Source organism: Paralichthys olivaceus, chromosome 22 (genome assembly GCF_024713975.1).
Source record: "Paralichthys olivaceus isolate ysfri-2021 chromosome 22, ASM2471397v2, whole genome shotgun sequence".
Lineage (NCBI taxonomy): Eukaryota > Metazoa > Chordata > Actinopteri > Pleuronectiformes > Paralichthyidae > Paralichthys > Paralichthys olivaceus.
Window position 1 is genome coordinate 12,983,720 of NC_091114.1, and position 23,174 is coordinate 13,006,893.

General features: G+C 41.0%; 2 protein-coding genes across 5 annotated transcripts; one reads left to right on the forward strand and one right to left on the reverse strand.

Moving 5' to 3' along the window:
• Nucleotides 1–36: 36 nt before the first annotated feature.
• On the reverse strand, nt 37–17,418 carry LOC109634856 (low density lipoprotein receptor adapter protein 1-A). Of its 3 annotated transcripts, XM_020095586.2 has the most exons (5): nt 17,286–17,335; nt 16,492–16,568; nt 15,846–15,912; nt 2,127–2,838; nt 37–1,668 (listed from the first exon to the last, which is right to left on the reverse strand). In XM_020095586.2, exons 4-5 carry the CDS (start codon nt 2,722–2,724, stop codon nt 1,583–1,585), a joined length of 684 nt encoding a protein of 227 aa, XP_019951145.1. In that variant the 5' UTR covers nt 2,725–2,838; nt 15,846–15,912; nt 16,492–16,568; nt 17,286–17,335; the 3' UTR covers nt 37–1,582. The 3 variants fall into 3 exon arrangements, with proteins under 3 accessions (XP_019951145.1, XP_019951146.1, XP_019951144.1); XM_020095587.2 differs by lacking the exon at nt 16,492–16,568 and having other exon boundaries at nt 17,286–17,418; XM_020095585.2 differs by lacking the exons at nt 15,846–15,912; nt 16,492–16,568; nt 17,286–17,335 and adding an exon at nt 4,554–4,827.
• On the forward strand, nt 17,358–22,154 carry sat2a.1 (spermidine/spermine N1-acetyltransferase family member 2a, tandem duplicate 1). 2 transcript variants are annotated; one of them, XR_002203095.2, is made up of 7 exons: nt 17,358–17,490; nt 17,721–17,772; nt 18,448–18,531; nt 19,285–19,386; nt 19,506–19,546; nt 19,640–19,889; nt 21,476–22,154. XR_002203095.2 is itself a non-coding variant. In XM_020095588.2 (6 exons), the coding sequence occupies exons 1-6, from the start codon at nt 17,428–17,430 to the stop codon at nt 19,805–19,807; spliced, it is 510 nt and encodes a 169-aa protein (XP_019951147.1). In that variant the 5' UTR covers nt 17,358–17,427; the 3' UTR covers nt 19,808–22,154. The 2 variants fall into 2 exon arrangements, 1 of the variants encoding a protein (XP_019951147.1); XM_020095588.2 differs by having other exon boundaries at nt 19,640–22,154.
• The last annotated feature ends 1,020 nt before the right edge of the window (nt 22,155–23,174 follow it).

Below are 23,174 nucleotides of genomic sequence, written 5' to 3' on the forward strand. Positions count from 1 at the left end.
AGCCTGAGACCAACACAACGAGACGCACACGAGATGTTATATAAAAACTTTTAATATTCCATAAAATACATATTTAATTAAATATGTACAAAGACAAAAACATCGATAAAATAAATCTTGAAGCAGGCACTTCAACCTCGTTTCTGAGACGAGGCTTGTGCCGTTTGTAAAAGATACAGTGAGAGTAGAAAATGATAAAATTAACTGATAAAACAAAGTGGCACAGCAGTCAAAAAAACTTTCTATAGCTTAGTTTTGGTCAGACAATAAAAAAAGATAAGTGAGCGGTGGCCTCGGGCTGCACCACTAATCCTCACGTCTCTCATTTGTAAACCGGAGACAGAAATCACCATCGTGAGAGGAGGTCACTCAGAATGGACTTCAAAGTTGTTAGGGCACCTTTTATGGCGTTGGTAATGTGAACAAGTCGAGGGCCTGGGAGTTACAGAAGCACATTTCGGCATCTACTTGTGAGGCTGCTCCGAATGCTGAGTCATGGGCGGATGTGTAGAAGAAGTCAGGGCTGTTTAAGAAGATTCACCATCTCGGATTTCCTGCGCTGGAATGCAGGTGCACGGCCGCGCATTCCTCCACTCAGGAACACAGCGTTCCCAGTGTTCGGACACAAACAACATGGCCCCATGTGTTTTTGTCACGTGAAAATGCAAATCATTTGTCTTTGTGGACAGCTGCGAGCTGTGTTTTTGCAGGAAATTGTTGACCCTGCAAGGTCTGTTTGTGACGCAGGTCGCTCCACTCATAAAATACCCTGCACACTTCAGGAGGAAATTATAAAACCTGTGCTTTCATGAGACGACTTGAACTGTGATGCGTTCAGGTGTCAAATTTTACAGTTGGAAACTTGGAAAGTGCTCAGAAATGTGTGCGAGACAGATATCCACTTTTGTCTGACATGCCAGCAGTTATCTTGACGTCTACTGTATCTACGTCCAAAACTGCAATAGATTAAAAGTGTGCTTTTGTCCATCCAAATAAAATCATCATGACGAGTCACGAATGTCAGTTAAATAAAAAAACTCAGGCTTGAGAAACATCTGGTCCCTCGTCATCTTTTTCCAGTTTTCCCTGTGCATCATTCGGCCGACACCCGGCACCGCTGCTGGGTTCAATCGTCTTTTTCAAACAGATCAAATACCTTCGAAGGCTTCGCCATTAAGCGGACTCCTTGGAAACAAGCAAGCCGACAAGAGAGTCTCAGAATTGAATCAGTCTGGTCCTCAAACGTCTCATGGCCAGCCACAAGTCCTCAGATCGCTGCTGACAGGCGAACAAAGGAAGCCGTCAATGGCATCGTGTGCTGCAGTGGACGCCGCACGTCAACAGACACCTGTGCTGCGTCACAAACCTTCGAGTCCACACACATAACATCCTCTCACAAGCAGAGTCCCCACACACGCTGTCCAAATATGGACTTTCCTCCACTTTCCTGCAGCATCCCCCCCCCCCCTCCCGTCGTCCTTCCTTCTGTTCTGTCTTGTAAAAATCACTCCCTCCCTCCCGTCAGTGCTGTCGTCGTTAAGTCGATGTGGTCCCATCATGTTCGAGGGGTTAAAGCCGGGGTTCAGTTCCAGCTGTCTGAGGCGGACCCTCTCCTGGTGATGGCCCTCAGGGGGCTGCGGGACACGGAGCCTCGCTTCTTCCAGCGCACTGAGGAGAAAGAGAGAGAGAGTCAGTGATGTTGCAGTTGAAAAGCCAACGTTAGCATTCACACATTAAATAGCAACACAATAGTTTGATTGACCCTGACTCGAAATTAATTATTTATGTCTCCCATGCATGTGAGCAGCTGTATTATTATAAAATACAGAATTTAACTGCACAACATCATCTTCCAGATGAAGGTCATGTGATAGCAGCGTGACGAGGCAGAGAATCAGCTCCGTCGCGACCGAAAAGACTCAATCAGCAAGTGGTGGTCGTAAGTGTCTACGTCATCATTTCCAAACATCTGCCTGTCCAGACTCAAACACAGCTCCGGAGCTTTCAAACTGATTCGCAGCCTTTCCAAGCTTCTCCATTTTAGCTCTGGATGAGTGTGGACGACAGACGTTTTCAAACCTAACGTAGATATATGGGTGTAGCCTGTAGATCAATTGTCATCTCACCTTTTCCCAGACTGGCGGGCAGGGTGGAGCTCTTGTTGATGGTGGGAGAGTTGGACGACTCCTCCACACTTTTCCCCTTCACCTCCCCTGTCGTCAGCGTGGCCGAGCCGTCCTGCTGCCAGTCGCTGAGCGCCTGCTGGAAGGAGTGGGCCAGGCACGCCGTCATGTCCCGTGCCCGCTCCGCCCGGCTGCACCAGAACACCCGACACTGCAGCTGCTGGCCTTGATGCTTGCAGATGTACAGGAAGACGTTGGGCCGGTTGGCGTCGGCGGCACAGTACGCAATGTCCTGCAGGTACGTCTTCGTGAGCTGCCGCCCCGTGCTCAGCTCCTTGACCTCGACGTACCTCGGTCGAACCACCAGGGCGTGATCCTTGCTCAGCTTCTTCCCATTAGAGATGCCGTCTAGCAGGTGGCTGATGGCGTCCTGGGCCTGCTCTCGGTCCAGGGAGAAGATTTTCTCTGTGCCCAGGTAGTGGACTTTGAAGAGGGGGTCGCCGTGGGACAGGGACTCTGTGCGGTCGCGGCGAAAGCGCCGACGAAAGGCAGCGGGAGAGTTCTTGAGTGTTTGCACGAGGTGGAAAGTGCTGAGGGACATGGTGCGCTTGGAGATAAATTCAGCCGAGGTGGAACCACCTGTGGTCGTCTTCAGAAAGGGCCTCACCCACCTCTTCCCCTACGAATGGAGCGAAGTTGCATCCACTGCTTTTATCTGAAAGGAAGCAGAGAAAGGTTGATGAGGATCCAGTTTAAAAAAGAAACAGGAATAACTGAAGGTGACAGTTTCTTGAGATTTGTTCCGCGCACAACTTGTCCTGCAGCGTGGAAAAAAACTAAAGCCACCGGGCAGGATCAGTAACTACAGTGACGCTTTCAGCAAAGAACAATTATTCACCGTCCATTAAATATTTACTGTCAGGTTTGGCTTCATCCTCGGAGCAGCGAGGAGACGGAGTTACACGGCGACTAGGTGGTAACACGCCAAAAAAAAGGGAAGGTTACGGTAGCACAAAGGTGACAAATGCAATCAGACAAGCGGCACTCATACCTCCACACTATAAGTTACTGGATGACCTAGAGACGACTGTGAACTTGCAAAGTGTTATGCAAGAACATCTGCCCCCCCCCACCCATTGTCTGCCATCTCTCAAACCCTGCAGAACCGCATGTTCTCCATTGTGCTGAACTTTATTTTTTCCCCCCTTTCTCCTTTCTCGGACATTCTTTCAACATCCTAGCCTCCTCCTCAGACGCGGGGCAGAGAACCGCCGACTGTTCCAAGTCGGTGGCCATTGTTAGTAGACCCTCCTGTGCAGGAAGCAGCTTTGCACCCCCCCCAAAAACTAAAATATGTTTCCCCGCAAAACAATGGCATGCTTCAGAGTGTGTGTCACACCAAGAAAAGAGAAGCAGGTTGATCTAGAGCCTGGTGAAATCTGGGAACGGGCACACATGTGAGTCAGAAAAATGAAAAAAAAAATAACTCTGACAACACAACCTGCACATGTGCACACAGGCTGATAATTTGCATTGAACAAATACTGCTGTACAATACTGTTTCTACCTGACACGTGATTCAGGCTAAATCTAAATGTTTTCAGATTAGTGTGAAGAGCTGTCAGATGCAAAAGTCTCTTTGGACATTCTCGGCTTAGAGCCTGAGGATGAGGCCAAAAATGTTATCGAGATAAAAAAAAGTTTATATCAGTGGATTTCCATGATTATCGCGATCAATTTCTTCTTATTATTATTTATTTTAGGTTTTAAACACTGATTTTTGTTCCTGAGTGAAGTTTGTGGTTTTAAACTCTTCTTTATTTAAAAAACTTGACAGCAAAACATTTCCACAGGTAGATCAGCGTGTTAAACATAAGCACTATATCAAAATATTAATTTCAACTTTTCTCATATCGTTATTGATGAAAAATATATTGTGATTATTATTGATAATGTCTTATTTCCCAGCCCTTTTTTCTGCTTATATTTATTTTCCTTTCCAACCACTTTATTCTCAATATATAGCAAAGAATAACAAACTTATTCAACAGAGCTGAACCTGATTGTCTGACATTCTTCAACCAAAATGAAAGCAATCAATAGTAGACAGGGGCAAACAATACTTGAACACTTCACTTATTTCAAAGTGATGTGCTCCTTCCTCTTATAAACCGAATTATCCACCCAAGCTTAGGGACCACTACAAACAACACAAACACATAATGTGCGATGTCTCATTAGAAGAAATTGGCGAGAAAAGTTAAAATTGACAGATTTCTGATCGAGGTTCAGCGTGAGCCCGATGAAAGTCCACGTTCTGGAGGGCAAGAACTAAACATCGCCAGACTCCATTAACATTTCACACAAGATAAAGAGTAAAAGCAATTTTTTTTTACACTTCACGTGAGTTTCAGGTTATTTGAAACTTACCTGCACGCGTTCATGCAAACGACGATGCTCGTGCGCCTCAGGTGATGTTTCCCAAAACTCAGGTGCAGGTTTGTAGTCCACACACACACACACTCTCTCTCTCTCTCTCTCTCTCTCTCTGTCCTCCAACATGGAAACACTCCGGTGTCATTTATAACAAACACACACGCCGGGTGATGATCTACGGAAGCCGCGGGGACAGACTCGGCTCCTCGTGCCTCTGCTCGGTGCGCGCGTGTGTGTGTGACTGAATCACGGAGCTCGTGGGAGAACTGTTTAAAACGCAGCGCAGGCGCGAGCACGTCGCACGCGGGGACGAGCACTTACGTCCGAGGGCTGGATGGCGTGTTTAAGGGGGAGGAGGAGGAGGAGGAGGAGGTGGGGGGGAGGTAGAGGAGAGGAGGAGGAGGTGACGATCACAGACACGTAACAGTCAACAAGTCTTATCTATTCGTTTCACTTATGAAAACATTATTATATAAAGTGAAAAACTCAAATCTCCATGTTTTTTCGTGTTTCACTCAAATGTGTCTCCTCTTATACACAATCACCCAAACACAGCCTGATGCATTTAATGTCTGAGAAAAGTGGACATTTTAAAGCCATATTCTTTTAACCCATATATTATATTTAGTTTCCTTCCTTTCCTTTCTTTTTCTTTCCAGCTGTCTGTGTCTCTTTCTTTCTTTCTTCTCCATTTATGATTTACGAGTACAGCTTATTATTTTCATTATCATTTATTATTATTATTATTAGAAGAAGAAGAAGGTGAGAGGTTATAACATGTAAAAAATAAACACTTAAGTCATTCATCACCAAACACACGATTGACAAAAACTATCAGTAAGTCTGTCAAGTATTTTTCAATTCATTAATATTAATTGGGTCATCACTATTGACCAGTTTCTCCAGAATCCATCCGTCCAGCTTCAGGGGTCACTGGGGGACTAGAGCCAACCCCAGCTGACATTGGGCAAGAGGCGGGGTACACCCAGGACAGATTGCCAGTGTTGTCCAGAGCCGACACATAGAGACAAACAGCCGTTCACACTCACATTCATACCTACAGTCAGTTTAATTTCTTTCAAGACTTCATTTTCAAATGTCTCGTTTTTGTCCAAAATCTCAATAAATCAGTTTACAGTGATAGGAAACTGAGGAAATCCTCACATTTGATAAGTTGAAACCATTAATTGTCATATTAGCTCTTTAGTTTTACACAAATCATCAATAACGATCTACATGACGGGTGAAAATGTTCAAAACATTCAGTATTCATGTCAATATACGAGTTGACCTCCTTTCACAAGCCCATGACCGCATGCTCCTCCAACTGAAAGTTTCACTTGACTTAATTCTAGCATGTGTGCGACGCCGTACTGAGAAAACATCTGAAACCCACTACCTCTCATTTCCATCACATTGCGTCACAGTCTGTCTTTAATGGGGATCGTTGGGCTCAGTGGCTCAGATCTGCTCAGAGTGTTTATTCTGGGGGCATTTGGAACAGTGGCAGAGGAAAACTTTAAACGGTTCCATGTGTGTGTGCGACTGCTTCGTCTGCACACGTGTGTGTGTGTGTGCGTGTGGCTGGGTGTGCCTGACGCAGGGAAACAGTAAGGCCCCTGTTTCTCCTGGGTTTGGCCCGACAACAGTTAGGTTCTGGACGTCACACTCGCCTCAGGGCCTCGCTGGACACACTGGAACTATTCTTGGGGCACCAGTGACATAATGGACCATCTCAACTTAGGCCCCCACCCTCACCATATATCTGGTAACAGCCAGCGAGAGCAGTGTCAAACCAGTCCAAACCACGGCATAGGTGCAGCTGCAGCTCTGAAACACGTGAGAGCGTGTTGTGACATGTTGCATTGGAGGTAAAGTTTATAATCTAAGTGCCCATTGAGAGAACCATGCGAGTCCCTTTGCCTAAGTTTAATCCTCTTACATTATCACGAGTTATTTAAAAGCCATTTGCTTTATTTTTTTATATTTCTGGATGTATTTGCTTGGTTATAAATATGTTTAGCCCTGTGAGCAGAAAGGCTCAAGGGATGAAAATATCCGACATCCACTAACTAACTACAGACATTTATGGTTCCCAGAGGATGATAAACTCTACTGACTTTGATCAGCTGCCCTTGATATCTTTGTAACTGTCAAATGGATTGCCATGGAATTTATTGTTGAAAACTTTTCACCTCCAGTGAAATAATTCAACATCAGTAGTTTAACAGCAAAGTTTGTAAAAAAAATGTAAATGGCTCCTGAATTTGTTTTTTAGTGAAATCTGTCTAACCCATCAGGACGACAAGAGGACGACTCTAAGATCATGAAAACACAACCCCTCTACACTAGCAAAGTAATAATTATGGATTACTTCTAACTACTATATTCCATATTACAATCAATTTCTGTCAGTAAACCCCCTAAATCACATACACACTGGTCCTTGAATATGAAACATCAGTGTCAGAGAGAAAACCTTAGCGGGTGTGGCTGCTACAGATCCTTCAAAAGCCAATACGGAGTTTTAATTAAAAAAGTCCTGAATAATAAAGAAACTGAAACTAGTTTCTAAACCTCTTCCCAGGTAATCACACGTCAGTGTGGAGGAAACAAAGACGATCTCTGACTACAGCAGGGAGTGTGAAGGAAAATGGGTGGTTCAAGCAAGAACATCGCAGAAAATAAAAGGCTCCTTTAATGGACAAAGTCAACACAGTTCACAGCTGAGCCACGAGGAAATTTGGGGATTTCAAGAAGCAAAATCACAGAGCGCGTTTTAAACAAGACTAAGCTGAGAAAGGGAAAAAGATGTTGATGAGATTAAGTTTTTATTCAAATTTAAGATTGGAAATAACTGACTGACGTGGGACAGAAGGATTTTCCGACTCCAGTGAATCAAAGATTAGAGGCCTGTTCCAAGAAGGAGGTTGGCTGAGTTCTCTGCTGCGAGAAGAGATACCATCTTATGCGATCTCTGCTTTAGTGGTTATGCAGCGTGTTCAGAAGACAAACAGGGAGTGTGATGCTTCTATTGTGGGAAACAGGGCAAACAGAAAATGCAGGAAGTACATTGGCGCTATATAAACCCACGGTGCATTCATGGAAGTATTTTATACCCACTTCCCTTTTTTTTTAAACTGCTGTAAATCAAATGTCACAAGCGTGAGATACACAAGCATTTTCACTGATGTGTGTCTACAGCTTGTCAACAATGAAGACAGTGTTCCAGTCCAATATTTGTCTGAGTCATAGTGAAGTAAAAGTACCTTTCAGTCTGTCCCCAGGTCAAATTGGTCACGTTTCTTAAGTCAGAGACCATCTTGGCAACACACACAGGTGAAGGAAAGTTGCCTTGGGCCTCAGCTCTACTATGTGTTTTGCAGTAATTAGCAAGTACCAACACAATTAACAAGGATGGTGGCAAAACAAACGACAAGCCTGCTGCATGTCAGCGTGTTACCAGTGTCATTAGTATTTACAGCTTCCTGCTAAATATGGCTGTGAACCATCTTGTTATGTTGAAATACATAAATGGCAGAATATGTGGAACAATATATACTGTAGCTGTCATTATTTAATAGTCTCATGTTAACATCGAAATAAGTAATAATTGTTGTGGTTATTTAGCTCAGTTGTTTAATGGGTTGTTTCTAAGATGAAAAATTTTGTATGATTATATATGATGTTTAATCATTTTGTAATTGCGTTTCTCTCTTGGAGGTCTTGCAGAAATTCTTTATATATGTTATTTTTATGCAGTAACTAATTGTTTTGTTGCTTTATTTTGCCACATTTCTTATAATTATCAGAATAACAGGGAGAAAAACTCTCCCAGATGAGTCAAACACAAAGTAAATAAAGCAACACAATTAGAGTTGGAAGTCAACGCTGCAGCATATCAGAAAAATGTGACTTCCAAAAACAGCAATGTAACAACTACGATAACAATGACCATTCTTGTTCCAACCCGCAATGGCTCATTAAAAATGAGATCAATTCCAGGTAAAATAAGTTCAATGAGAAAGAAAAGGCGTGTGAACACAAAACCTTCATTCACAGTCAAAACTACCAAACCTACTTTTGCATGTTTTTCTTACACGTGAGACACATGACCAGCAGCATATCTCATTATAACATGTGGTGTGTGTTTTCTGCCAACGTCATCATCTCTAGTCTAACCAGGTGTTGTTTACATAAATAACTATCACGCACGCAGAGCATTTACCTCGAGGGGGAGGTTCCATGTGGCCTGGAGATATTAAAGCGGGAATGGTGACTGTAGATATATGGGTGGCTCGCTGTTCTCAAATATTTATAATAAAGGAGATGAAGGGAGGCCTTTTATTTTGTCTGCAGGAGGTATGATAAGTGTCCTGCAAAACAAATATTTTAAATGTGTCATCCAGTTCCAGCCCCATAATTGCAGCTGAGGTTTTGTTACATAGCTTTGTCAATTTCGTGTGTTTTGAATGTGAGCATGACATTAGATTTTCAAGCCAAAGTGAGGTGGAAAGCAATAATAATTAATTCTCTGTAAAGTTTGTGGGTTAGAGAGAGAGAACACTTAACAACATAATGGAGTTGATGAAAAGGTTTCTACTGATCACCAGTGTCTACAATAACATATGACTGGTTTTCAGAAGAACAGTAATACAGGATGGAGGCATTCTTTGGAAGTGACAAGAGAAAAACCACAGAATTTGCAGACTTGAGATGAGTTTGACCCTGATCAGATGACAAAAGGTCTCTCCTGACGAAAGTGAGTGGATTTACTCCTTTGGAGTGTGAATCTTTATCCCACTCCCTGGTTCCTGGTCACACCTTCCTGAACAAGTTCAACAGGCCAACTGGTTTCAGACAGGGAAATGGATCAGTTACTCAAAAGAGAAGTCATCAGCGGGGGTTCTTTGTATTTGCTGGCTTCATTGTTACGTCTTCCTGTTATTCTCTTGAATTCAAAGGAATCAAATCTGAGGAAATTAAAGAGAAGAAATGGGCTGCTTCTACTCCTACTTCGGATCATTTGGAAATCTGAAATTGCTCAATAAATAATGATTTCATAGTAAAAGAGGTTTTGCAGAACTACAGGGGTTTCAGTGTTGCTCGAAAACTTACTTAACCTCCTTCACACAGAAAAATACACACAAGTTCCACTTTTTGAATCCTGCCAGTGATGCCTCCTTGCAGTAGAGTGTTCAGGGAGAGGCGGTTTCCTCAGGATGTTACTACAGTAGCTCATGTGCTTCTATGTGTTTGCAGTTTACGCTACGATGCATATCACAAGCCGCTGGTTTTTGTGGAAATACAGGAATCTGTGGAGCCGCTGTGCAGCTGTTTCCCTGTTTGTGGTCAGTCAACATAAGAGGGTGTTGGCTTTATAAACACCACAATATGCTGATTAAAAATGTTTAATTATTGTGTGAAAGTGTGTCATCGTGATTTACTAAAGGTTTATTTTAAAGACCTGTGGGAAATGTCAATATAAAAAAATTGCTCTGAACCATAAATGCAGTTTTTTGATTCCAAACTCTGGGATTGCATTTCATTTTTTCGGTTCCCTTTAGTTTATTTTTTAGGTGTTGGCAATGTCGCCATTCTTCAGTTGCTCAACTACTTTGGGCAAATGTCTCAACTCTATATAAAAGTAGATGACATGACAGATTGCCAAAAGTGAAGCCAAAGCACCTCCATCGCCCCCTGATGGCTGGATGCGGTGTAGGTCATAAACCGACCTTCTCCAAGCTGCACCACGATAAACAGGCCAAACTGAAAAGTCAAAGAACACATTGAATAAATGTTATGACCCCATGATGTTCCCTTTATTGCCACCGTGGTGAAGACATTTGTACTTATACTCTCTTATGTTCAGTTGCATCAAAGCCTCATTATTCAGTGAATATAAAGCTACATTTAATAAGGCGTTACCAAGTCCATCTCCAATTTTGTTCCTCACCAGCAGCTGATATCAGCAACAGCAAATAAAGAGTGTTTTAACTTTTATCCTAGAAGTGCAATAGGTCACACACCTGTCTACAAATATGCGTTACAGCTTAACACTTGCACAGCAGCCCTGAGGCTATTATACTTGAAAACAGTTCAAAAGTAAAGTTTGTTTGCTGTAGTAACACGTGCAGATGTACGTCGGTGTTGTCTGTAAACGTAGTTGACCTCAGTTTTGACCTGCGTGACAAGAGAGGTACGTTTTGCATACTCACACACCTGGGATTAAAAAGGGAAGCTGCAGGTTAAACGGAGGTGTCATGAGCGGGATATAAATACATCGGTGGTAAATTAAACCTTTTCTGTTTGCGTTGTAAGTGAAAGGGTGTAATCTACTCCAGATAGTTGACACAGATTTTTTTTAGCCAGGCGCTGGCTGAAAGTGAATTCATTTGTGCCCCTTACGAGAACATATTAACTGGACACTGACATGGAGCTGTGCCAGAACTTCCTTTGTTTCCCTTACAGGAAATCTAGTTGCGCATTTACGTTTACCGAAAATCTACCGGCGGGGTTATTGTTTGATTTTTTTTCTACTGTGCGTTTTGCCAGAGTCCCGTGGTGAGCAAGTGGCCGAGTGACCCGACCTTCAAACTTATCACATGACTCAGGTCGTCTGAGAGAAGCTACGAGAGGCAGATAAAAACAGAAAACAAAAATAAAGCCACTTCTGCCACCCCTGACTGCTCCTGTACTCACATCTGGCTCCAGATGCCCTAATAAGGCATTTTAATGGAGCTGAGGGAATGACACCCTGTCTGCCTTTTCCCATCCAGTTATCTTTACACCAGGGTTGCGTCAGTCAGCTGATGAGCTAATTTCCTGCCTTTTTTTCATTCCTCTGAGTGAGTTGGGTTTAGGTAATAACATGACCACAGCAGACAGGAGGAGGAGGAGGAGTTTCCCCGGGTTGAATCTAAAATCCTTATTTTAACACTGTCATGCTGATAAGGAGATTTCTTGAAATAGTTGACTATCACAGCAGGAAACTTTATGCCAAAGAGAGGACAACCAATTTTGTAACATCCTAAAATATACATGTTTTTAAAATGAGAATATTTGGACTCTTGTGGCCACTATATCTCCAAAGTGTGCTATTCATGACAAGCAGAATAAAAGACGACTTGAGCAGCTCTTATCACAAGATTTGCACGTTCTGGGTGTTTCTTTGTTTTCTTACTGATATGGTGGAGAAACTAATCAGGGATTTGATTTTTCAAAGCAAAATAATGACCAAAAATGGACTCGATTGAATCTGTGTGAGGAAGGACTCAGTTGGTATTCCTCTTTTGTTTTGACTGCACCTCAGTCCCTTCCACTGCCCTTCTTATTCTGTCGTGTTCAGCTCAATTAAGGTAAGCTAGGGCAAATGTGGTGTTGACTGCTTTGTTGTGGAAATGCTCCAGAGCTCAGGGACCAATCAGAAGCTAGACTAAACAGGATGAAGAGGTGGCTTCCTGTACAGCCCCGAAGTGGTCGTTGTCATACGTGACTGTTCTAAATCTGCAGGAAGGACTTTCTCAAGCCGCCAGTGAGACAATGGCCTCAGAAAATTAAAAGTAATCCAGGTCAGACTGAAGAGTTTGAACTAAGAACTGAAGTTTCATTCCAACAAAATGCAAAGTGAAAACTTTGAGTAGTTCAACAAAGTTAGAAATCCACTCATTCACTTTCTGGGAGTTAGATAAGGAGACCGATCCCAGTCTCATGTCTGTGGAGTCAGATAAAGCTTTGATCTGTTTAATTCGTTATAAAATGGAAGTGTTGTATAATGGTGGGTTACATGTTGTTTCATGAATGAGAAACTCTCACAGACACAGACCTGGAGGTTTTTTCTTTTTTAGCTCCTGAAAATGTCCCATCTTGGAGATGCATAATAACAGGAGAGGACATCGTCACTCGTCACTTCATATGATATTGCTGTCAGTCACAGAATCACGTCTAAGAGGCTGATTCATTTAAATTGTGTCACTTGAGCACTCACGAACAGACGGCTTATTACATAACACTGACATTATTCACACCTAATGAATGAGAAAGATGGTTTCCTGTGCGCCAGCTTTAAAAGGTCAATGTGGAAAAAAAACTTTACAGCAAAGTTCTAATACGATCATTAAAACAACATGGGTCGAGAGTCCTGGCGTTTTAACAGAGACGTAAAGATTCATACCTGGTGCTTCAACATTAGTTCTGCTCATTCTTAATGCTGTTATGAGGTAGACGCCCATAAATCTAGAAAAACAAAACAAGTTATTTTCTATTTTCGGAAGTTAAGATGATGTGAATTATGAAATCTGCCCCAGTACTCGTCCCTGATATTATCAATAAAATCCCTTTGGAAGATCAGAAGCAAATGAACTTAAGGGCCCAGATTGGCTCTGTCTCTAAAACTAATGAGAATAAAAGATGGATGACCTATCCCCACGTCCTCCCACTTTCCAGAACTACAGACAAAATATGTCAGATACCAACTGTGCTGATTATGAAAATTGGAGCCATGAGTCAGGGGACGGAGCCACAATTTCGAGGTCAAATCATAAGTCAGTCTCAGCCATTAAATAACCAGATAAAACCAAACTTACCAGAAACAAACCATTCATCAGTGTATGACGACAAAAATGTATGTGACGTGCACTTTGTCTTTTTGGCTTGGTTTATGTCCCATTCACCAACATGGAAGAGACAGAATATCATCCATCTTCACATACAGTCTATTTTCTGAACATATTCACAAGCGGCTTCTTTTCTTACTTTCACGTGTACTTTGAAACCAACAATCATCTTCTCCGTGTTGTTGTGAATATCCCACTGAGAGGCCCCTCTCTTTCTTACTCACAGTCCACTGACTAATACCGTCTACAATGCCTCTGCCTCTAACAGCCTGTGTGTCCTCTACAGTGCGTCTGTAAAAACTGTCAGGGGGCGTCTTACCCACGTCATCGGCAGAGCCTTAGAGGCCGCTGATGAAAAACGACAGCAATGCTCTGTTTTTTTTCTGCTTGCGTCCAACCGACGGAGCCATTAGTCAGTTATAAAGAGCCACACCGGCCCACTGGAGCTATTAATAGTAACTTAGACAGCCTTATTTTCTCCAGGAGAAAGCCAGCCCAGCAAAATCCCCCTTTCCCTGCTCATTTCCTCCCCACCCTCCACTCTGCAATGTACGAAATGTATTTTTAGTCTCATGCAACTACAGGCTCCTATTTATACTGAGACTTGTGTGTAGAATCAACACAAATCACACAAGAGCTGTGAAGTTAGAAGAGCGTCAGAGCCACGCGCTGCAGGTTAATGAATAGAAATCTTCATGTGAGAACTGACGGTGACGACCTGTGACATATGTCTCGGCTCATTCCCTCATCAGTTACTAACTCAAACCAGACTTCACACATGACTTCACCGGCTGTAGTTTTTATGAGGTCTTACTCATTACACTGCTCTTTAAACAGAAGGATCGTATAGAGGGACACAGTTTTTGGAATACTTCGACATCCACTCTGCTGTACACCCGTTATTTTACTTTGTGCATTTATACATTCATATCACCATACCTGCTATACTTGAGGTTGTTGTATTTCCTATGAAAACAATACTAAGCATAGTTAAAATTAAAGAATACAGTGCTTAGAGATTATAGACACTTAAAAAATGTCCATTTCAAGTGGAATTAACATTATTAATTTTGCACATGTAGAATACTCCAGTCCTTTTAAAAAAAAACATTTTAAAGAAAGAGTTGTATGTTTGATGTATAATAATGTTCCAATATTGAAAATCCAATGTTGCCCTGTGTCTTCAATTTGTTTTTCTAAGTAACTTTGACCTGAATTCATTGGATTATTACTAATCATGAAGATTCTTATTATTAATATGACAGATATGTATCTTTAATTAAGATATTGAGAATACATTAAGTTCATTCTAACACATTTTGCTGCTTAGAAGATTCAATTCAGAATACAATATTTTGTTTTTTACACTCTTTAGTGTGGATTAATTTTTTTCTAGAGTCAAAGGTAGAAAGTTCTGAAATACTTTTAAACTTTAAAAGATATTACTGCTGGATTGATTCGGTTTTTGATTCAAAAGAAAAAAAGGCTTTAAAATGAATGTGGTTGTTTGAAAAGCAGTAAATAAAGATACAACAACAACAGCTTAAAATGGAAATACTCAAATGAAGTACCAGAACCTCAGAAGTGCACTTAAGTATTCGGTTAATTGAGGCTTGGTTGACGTCAACCACCCAGAGGGGTTTCAGGTGTTGTACCTGTTGTGGCTGGATCTGAGTTAACAGACACATCTCTTGAAACACATACTTAAACAGCTGGTATCGAGAGTGAGGTCAAACATGAAGTATTTTCATCAGCTCGCTATTTAAAAGCAAATGTGTTTGTTCCACCTCATGAACTGGATGTTAGAATAAGATAAATCCATTTCACAGGCTTATGTAAAGAAGGACCTTTTTTTCAGTTCTCTTAATGAGTCATATCTTCAGATCCACATCGATATATATTTATACATTTCTGGGCAGTTTATGAATTTGTTCATTACTTCTCTCACCATGTGTTTCTCAGTTCCTCTCACGTGGCGCTCAGTTGTCTGGGACTCGCCTTTACATCTGTGTGAACCAGTGTGAATTCATGAGATCATTCTTATTTCTGGTGCTGAACTTCTCACTATGATGACATGTCCACACATGCGTCATCACCAGCTATATTTACTGAATAGAACTTCTTCACAGCTCCCTGGCACTTCTCAGTTCAAATGATACCTGGATGTAAAACTGCAGAAATCCGTAAAACACACAGACACAGAAGCCAAAGGCGTCTGTGTTATTATTAGTGACGTTCAACAGATACAGAATAGAATTATACCGTCTCAATAAAATCATATTACATCTATGATCAAATATAGAATCAGAATTGTAGTTGTAGGTTTTCATGTACAGGGAATTTAAAGCAAATTTAAAGTAATGACTGTGATTTTAAGGAGAACATTTGAGTGAAAATAATAAAACATGACTGATTGAGAAGAAAGTGTTTTAACCCTCAACAGTACAGGATGTGCATTTCCCCACTGCGGATATCCCACACATCCATAAATCTCTCTGAACGAGGCGCATCAGCTTCTGTGTCAGCAGCTCGGTCATAAAACACTGTCAAAAAACCTTGCTATGTTTCCCTCTAGAGGCTGAAAGGATTCTTGCATCCCATAAAAGCACTCGGCTTAGGTATGAATGTGCTCAGTGTGTTTCTACAGTGGTTTATAAAAATGATGGCTTACCTTCTGATGATGTCTTAAGGAGCTGAAGGAAAGTTGACTGAAGGCTTCAAATGCAGTGGTTCATCTCCTGGGAAGGATGAAGATGCTGAGTGAATGTCAGGTTAATCTTCAAACTATAGAGTTTCATACATGTACACATAGATAATGAAGGTCAAGGGGTCAACAAACCCAACATCTGGATTGATCCTCTGGGGACCGTCAAAATCCACAGCACACTTTATAAAAACCCAAGCTCATAACTTCTGACGTTACTAATTGACTAATCAGGTCAAGGAGAGAGCTGGACCTGACAGAGGCCCTCAGGAACAAGAGGGTGCCACAATATCATCTCCTGAGGATCATGAAAATTGAATTGTAAAATGCTCACATTTATAAGCCATGTCATTTTAAGGGCAAGGTTAAGCAAAGGGCCGAGCTGGAAGGCACAGTGAGTCACAGGCAGCTTTATTTACCACAAAATGTCAAAAACTATTTACAAAAATCATGTAATAAAGTTATTATGGGCCAATTAAAGAAGTCAAATGAATATATAACTAAAGATGAGGAACCATGGCTCCTCTTTGCCCTCAGGTTTAATCTGCCCCCTGCTGGAGGCCTCTTGTCTATAAAGTGTTATTTGCCAGGAGATATCTGTAATATATCGAACCTGTCTGTGGAGATTCTCACGGTCCCCTCCCTGTTGGCGGCCACACCAGTTCAGCAAGTTTTTGTTAGGCAGAGGACCTAAAAAAACATGTGCTACATGTGATACTCACAACCGACTTTCACCAGAAACTGATAAGATACTTCATGTTGCTGCACCAGGATCTCATGTATTTTTGCAGGAACTTGGCCTCAAACAGATCAGACACGGCCAAGCTTGTGATTATTCTGGGATCAGTTGTGCAGCTGTTGTATTTAACTGCTGTCAGACTAGTTGTCATAATAGTGATACTTACAAAAGTAATGCTGCGGTTGCAGCTCCAAAACTTTGCTCCTCTACTCTACTTTTATTTAGCTTCTTATTGCTTTTGCTTAAAATAATATGCTCTTGTAACTTTTAGTTAAATGCTATTTTACATGTTGTGTATGCTCCGCTGTATTCTAATCAATGTTTACTACAGTCTTTAATATAGTTGAACTCATTTCAATTCAGATTCTTTTATTTTTATTCTCACATTATTCATTGTATGTGTTCAAGTGTTCATGTGACACAGCTCCATATTGTTATTTCTCTTTGTAAACTCTGTTTTTAAAAAAGTGCTACGGAATTAAAGTTGATTATTTCTTTGAACTTTGTTTGAAAGTTGCTGTATGAATGAAAGTTTCATCGGTTGACTCACTCCCACTCTGCTCACCTTTGGAATATATTGTAATAAGTAATAAGATATAATAAAGAGGAATAAAACACACGAGGTGGCGACGCTTCCGTCACCGAGCAGCCAATCACAATCTCCGTACCTCGATTTGAACCAATGGTGTTAGAGAACAGGAGTGACGCTCCTCCCCGTCACTTCCTCCATTCAGCTCCGGTTCTCCTTCCGCCCCTGACACCGTGAGCAGCTCCTCACTCCGCCGGGTCACACCGTCTCCTCAGCCCGACATGGATTTCTCCATCCGCGCCTCCAACGTGGAGGACTGCAAGGACATCGCGCGCATGATCATGGTGAGGGGGGGCTGTATGTATGTCACACATGTCACGTCACTTCCTCTTCACATGTAGGGTGATGTTGTTATTATTAGATCACACACACACACACCTCCTTATTAACCATATTATATATTATAATTATATATATTAATAGACTGGGACTATATGTATGGTATTTGGATATATATCAGGAATAAAAAAATAAATGGTGACTTATGTTATTTATCTTTTTGCTCCCGTTGCAGGAATTGGCTGAATATGAGAAAGTAACAGACCATGTGAAAGTCACACAGAAAGGTAACTGTACTGTCAAACCTGTCCTGACAGTAAAATATATTCGACCTTCATAAAAAACATCAGTGGAGGTCAGAGAATACAACAGCAGGGATGGAAATGGGGCTTGGCGATTAAACGAAATCAATATTTATCATAATATACATGATAATATTTATTTATAGTGTAAATGATTCTTACTGTTACTGTTTCATCACCCGGTGATATATTTCTATTTCTGCTGTTAAATATGAACTCATCTGTCTTGACGTTACATTAAAATGGATTTGACCTTCATAAAAACAAGGTGAACTTCAGTGGAGGAGAACATCAGACATGAGAGGTTTCACACAAAATATCCCCATAGAGTCCATCTAGTTAATGTTCTGTATTTTATTTTTAGTATGGCTTTGTCATTCTGGAGTTCTAGATGATTGTGTGATAAGATCGGCTACTGAATGGATCTTGGACATTCAGTATAAACATTTGCAAATTTGGAACAATTCCAAAACAACCGTTTACAAGCTGATAAACCAGATGAATCAATATAACACTCCCATCTATCTTTTGTATTAAGGCATAACGCATACAACATCTAGAATCATCATTCATAATAACTAAATGTTTAACTTCACAGAAAGCAAAGAATCTAGAGAACCAGCCTATTATTTACACGTACCTCTTGCTTTTTACCCGCAGACTTGGAGCAGGATGGTTTCTCCAAGAACCCGTTCTTCCATGGGATCATTGCTGAGGTACCAGAACAGCACAAAACCAAAGAAGGTGAGAGGGAGAGAGAACCATCAGTGACAGTGTTTACTTAAAAAATGTCAAAAACTAGCGAGCAACAGCAACAACTAAATGCACAAGAGAGGCAGGAAGAAGTGAACACAGGTGAAACACATCAGGGCGAGGCAGCCAATCACAGAGGAGGGAACCCAGAACCCCTCGCCCGAACAACAGGAAACGACCACCCAATTTTTACATAATTTACATTCAGATCTTCAGCACTCACAAAGCTCTTGTTGCTGCATATTGATCGATTGGTGATAGAGGATCTGTTTCAAAGTGCTTCCTCTAGAAAGCTTCTTCATCGCAGACGTATTGACGTGTAACACTAGGTCCTATGTTTTCTTCCTATGACTAAACAGAAATTGTGGTTTACAGCTGCAACGTTCACTGTCCAAGGACAAGACCTGATAAGATTCCTCCGTCACCGCCAAAGATGCTGCGTTTGCACTAATGTGTAACTGCAATTAATCACTTGAACAGAACAGAGCCATTGTTAAAGAAAGTCTGTGTTTCCCATGTAAATGGCCCCAACGCAGTGGATGATAACTTAAGACTGATCCACAATCTGTCGGCTAATGAGATCAATTCATAAAGTTCCAAACAGAAAACATTTTAAAAAGGATAAACAGTTATGAGCAAAAATAACACAAGCTTTGGCTGATTAGGATTTGAAAGAATTTGATAATAAAAAATCTTCTCCATTAACTTCGCACTAACTTGTCGTTGTTGACGTTTTTTTTACAGGTCATACGAAGATAGGATATGCACTTTACTTCTACGCCTACAGCTCGTGGTCGGGCAGAGCCATTTATATGGAGGACCTGTACGTGATGCCAGAGTTCAGAGGTAGAGTCTTAAAAACAGAGTGTCGTCAATAGAATTTGTGATGAAGAACAAAAAGTCAATAAATAATATATCTGTTCAGATGAGTAAGTCATAATAATAATGTGGATTCTCTCTTTCAGGGAAAGGCATTGGTAAAGCACTCATGAGCAAGGTGGCACAGGTGAGTAAGAAGTACTGTTGACATTGACTTATCCATTATGTCATCACAGCACAACTTGTGACCGTCTTCTCATTTCATTTCGCCGTCTTGAAGCTGGGCCTGGCTGCCGGCTGCAACCAGCTCAGTTTCACTGTTGTAGACTGGAACAAATCCTCCCTGGACTTTTACCTAAGCCAGGGCTGTTATGATGTGACCGATAAGATGGGCTACCACTGTATGCGCTGCGAGGGAGAGGCCCTGGAGCACCTGGCCCAACCGTAACATGGCGTCTCAACCTGGGTCACCATGAGTTCAACCTACACAGTGCAGGGATATAGACTCAGACTACGGATTTCTGGAAAAAGTACGTCATGATAATAATTGACTGTTTGTCAAGCTCTCTTCATTTCTACCTTAATTTTTGATTTTGTTTGGGGAAATTACAACAATGGCTGAGATGAGCAGCTGTATTTAGTATTTTGGTGACATTAGCGGATTCTCACTCCCTGGGTTGATTAAAAATCCTGTTTATAATCAATTTCTTTGATGATTCCAGGCTTGTAAAACATATGCACATGTTGGCAGCACACAGGATTTAATGCTTAAAGCTGAGGTATTTGTATTTGGTTAGCAGGAGCATTTAGCATAGCTTTTTAAATAAAAACACAGTTAAACTATGTAAGACAAGTCAAAATCTGACTTTTCTTACAAAACCTGTAGACCCACAAAACACATTCCTACTGAAATCATTGGGCTAGTTATCTTAGCATGCTAACGCCGACAGCTTAAGTTGGGGTAAATAAACACACCATACATAAGAGTAATTCAAATCTTTGTCTTCTTTGTTTTTATATTAAATCATCACAAACACCACTTCAACTCGGAGAAATTCATGTAGTGCCCAGTAACTGTTGCCAAACTGTGATTGGCCAACCGCTGTTTGCAGGAGGGGCTCAGCAAACACTTGATTGGCTCAATATTTGAATAATCAAGGATGCGGTTTTAAGTATTGTAATGGGGCCTTTGCAAAAACATTTACATAGTTTATAATTGAGGGACCTTAATCTGTGTTATATGTGGTGTTAGGTGATAACCTAACATCTTGGGTGTGGGTGTGTTGTGGGGGGCTGTATTTCTTAGATCTTCAGAGAAAGTCTGAACGTTAAGTGTAAAACGTCCTCATCCAGAAGTGAAATTATTTTTTGCACAAAGATCCAGGAAAACAGGATGCACGTTTTATTGTTCGACTGTTGAAATAAAAAGTGAGTTTTTGGTATCCTGTCCCTTTAAGTGTATAATTAACTATGGCAACAGCAACCAAAGAGTAAGTCACCCCTCCACTGTAAAGCTGTTGTGATACAAGTGTTGGCATTTGCACTATTCTCTTCCTTGTCAAGCTATGTACATAGATGGTTGTGAGGGTAATCAAAGTGTGCACCAAAGGAATCAGTGGGATTGAACTTAAAACCTCCTTCCACGCTGCCAAACAGCAAAGTCTCTGGGCTGGTTTCAAAGACGTGGATACAAGTCAGAATCAAACAAAAACGATCCATCTGGTGGAATCTGAAAAACAAAAGAAAATCTTGGACTGGGCTCGGTGCGCGTCTTTAAACCTGTCCAGCTAAAATGAAAGTGGCACAACTCTGGGCTTCAATTCTGTTTTATATCCAGTGAAATAAAAAAAAAAAAAAGAGGACTTTTTGTATCACGTCCAGCCATTTACTGAAAACACTCAGAGTTATATTTAGTTTGTTTTCTCTCACTCTAAACAAGTAAGAACCACTAACCCTCCTTTGTAGCTTTTGCAATTTTCATTTATTTTCATACTTTGTTTACGAAATAATTGAGTGAGGAATGTGAAGTTGTTTTTCTCCGTCTTTAGGACATTGTGTGGTAAAATAATCAACGTGGAAAAGTATATTTGGTGCATTGTCATCCATGTTGTTGCAGAGTGCAGGAGACAAAGATCAATAGAGTCCAGGGGAAGATGAGGAGCTATCGGCAACTTCTCACCAGGATGAGCCAGACATATAAATTATTCAACGTGTAACTCTGTTTCCTCAGTGGATTCCACCAAATCCCGATTCCTGTCACATCCACTGAGATCTTTGCAATAAATCAACTTTAAATGTGCAACGTGAAGACTTTTAAATGTTGATTCCGAGTTTAGTGAGCAGGGTGTGTTCCAACAATCAGTAGTTAAGTAGATAAAACAATATGTTGATGTCTTGAGCTTGTTTCCTCAACTTTGGTGCTGTGGTGCCTAAATGTGTGTGATACCCAACGTGCCACATGTTCATATTCACGTGATGAGTTAGTAAGTGTGTTTTCAAATGTTTCGGACGTTGTCTCTGGAATACGTAGCATTGCGCCGAGTCTCATTTGCTCTTCCAGAAATCATTATTCTATAAATGCATCAGAAAAAACCAAAAGCCATATTAGCGTTAGCCTAGAACCTGCATGAAATTCAAATGTTGGTTTCATAAAAGAACTTCAGGCTTCCGTTCTTTCTTAAAGGTTTCAACAAAAGTTTGTGTTTGATTTTGTATTTGTTTGATTTGTTTAGTAGTTAAGGAATAAAACCTGTGAGACTGTAGCTAAATAAAATCATCTGTTGTGTGAATATAAACAGAATCTGTTTCGACTTTGTTTCTTCCTTCTGACTAAATTCGTCCATATAATCGTTTATTAATAATTTGCTTGGAGTAATTGGAAAAATAGATGACAAATTATTTATATCCAGTGTAAAACTCTTGGGGCGTTATTCATATCCACTATCCCTTTTGTCTGGGAAACACTATCTATACGTACGCTGCAAAATAGAATATACACTCATGTTAAAAATAGAGATGTTGTGTACTGCTTTAACAAAAGGAAGTAGGAACACATTACTAAGTTGCATTAAGAATAATAAATGGAATAGAAAGCTGCATGTGCCAGTGTTGCCATGACCACCTGCTGTGTCTGCTCCCTCCCTCTGCTCGCCTGCCTCAACCATCACCATTCCCCCTGCAAGAAACGTTAAAGACCCATTACCTTTTCCACCCCTGCGTCTGCTTCTGGGTCCAACTAAACAGAAAGCCTGACATGTTGTGTGGTTGATGAGTTGAATGTTTGCATACTTCTTGAACACCAACACCAGTTTTCTGTTGTGTTTCTGTTTCATCCAACGAGGATGCTGGTAAGATGCAAAACACATTTCCTCTGATGGCTTCAGGCTGTTTCACAGATCAACAGTAGATGGTGGTAACACGCCAATGAAAGGCAGCAATAAGCCAACGCAGGCAAGAAAGATGATTGCTAGCAAGCAGACATGAACAATCAAAGTTTCAGATTCAACCACAAATTGGCTTTTGCAAATGTTTTTGAGAATCCTGGGAAACATATTTTGCACAACTTTGTGTTTTTTAAACAATCCACTGAATTAAAACAGAAGAAGCTGTCTCAAGCTATAACTCAGTTTAATTTTTTAACTCTTGCTTAATCTCAGGTTTCAAAATCCGCATAACGGTTGACAGGTTGAATCAAGTCTCAAGTGTGGAAACAATACAAATCTATTATTCAGAACTTGTTTCCCTCTTTTCAGACTTATTCTGCACAACAAACTCTCACCTCCCCAGGCTTCAACTTTTCAAACTAAACAGAAGAC

Bases quoted from the DNA above. Each gene is read 5' to 3' on its own strand.
- LOC109634856 (XM_020095587.2), bottom strand. From the start codon at position 2,724: ATGTCCCTCAGCACTTTCCACCTCGTGCAAACACTCAAGAACTCTCCC. The intron at 1,669-2,126 runs GTGAGATGACAA...CTTTCTCCTCAG, and splicing joins GCCCGCCAGTCTGGGAAAAG to TGCGCTGGAAGAAGCGAGGC.
- sat2a.1 (XM_020095588.2), top strand. From the start codon at position 17,428: ATGGATTTCTCCATCCGCGCCTCCAACGTGGAGGACTGCAAGGACATC. The intron at 17,491-17,720 runs GTGAGGGGGGGC...CTCCCGTTGCAG, and splicing joins ACATCGCGCGCATGATCATG to GAATTGGCTGAATATGAGAA. The intron at 19,387-19,505 runs GTAGAGTCTTAA...TCTCTCTTTCAG, and splicing joins CGTGATGCCAGAGTTCAGAG to GGAAAGGCATTGGTAAAGCA.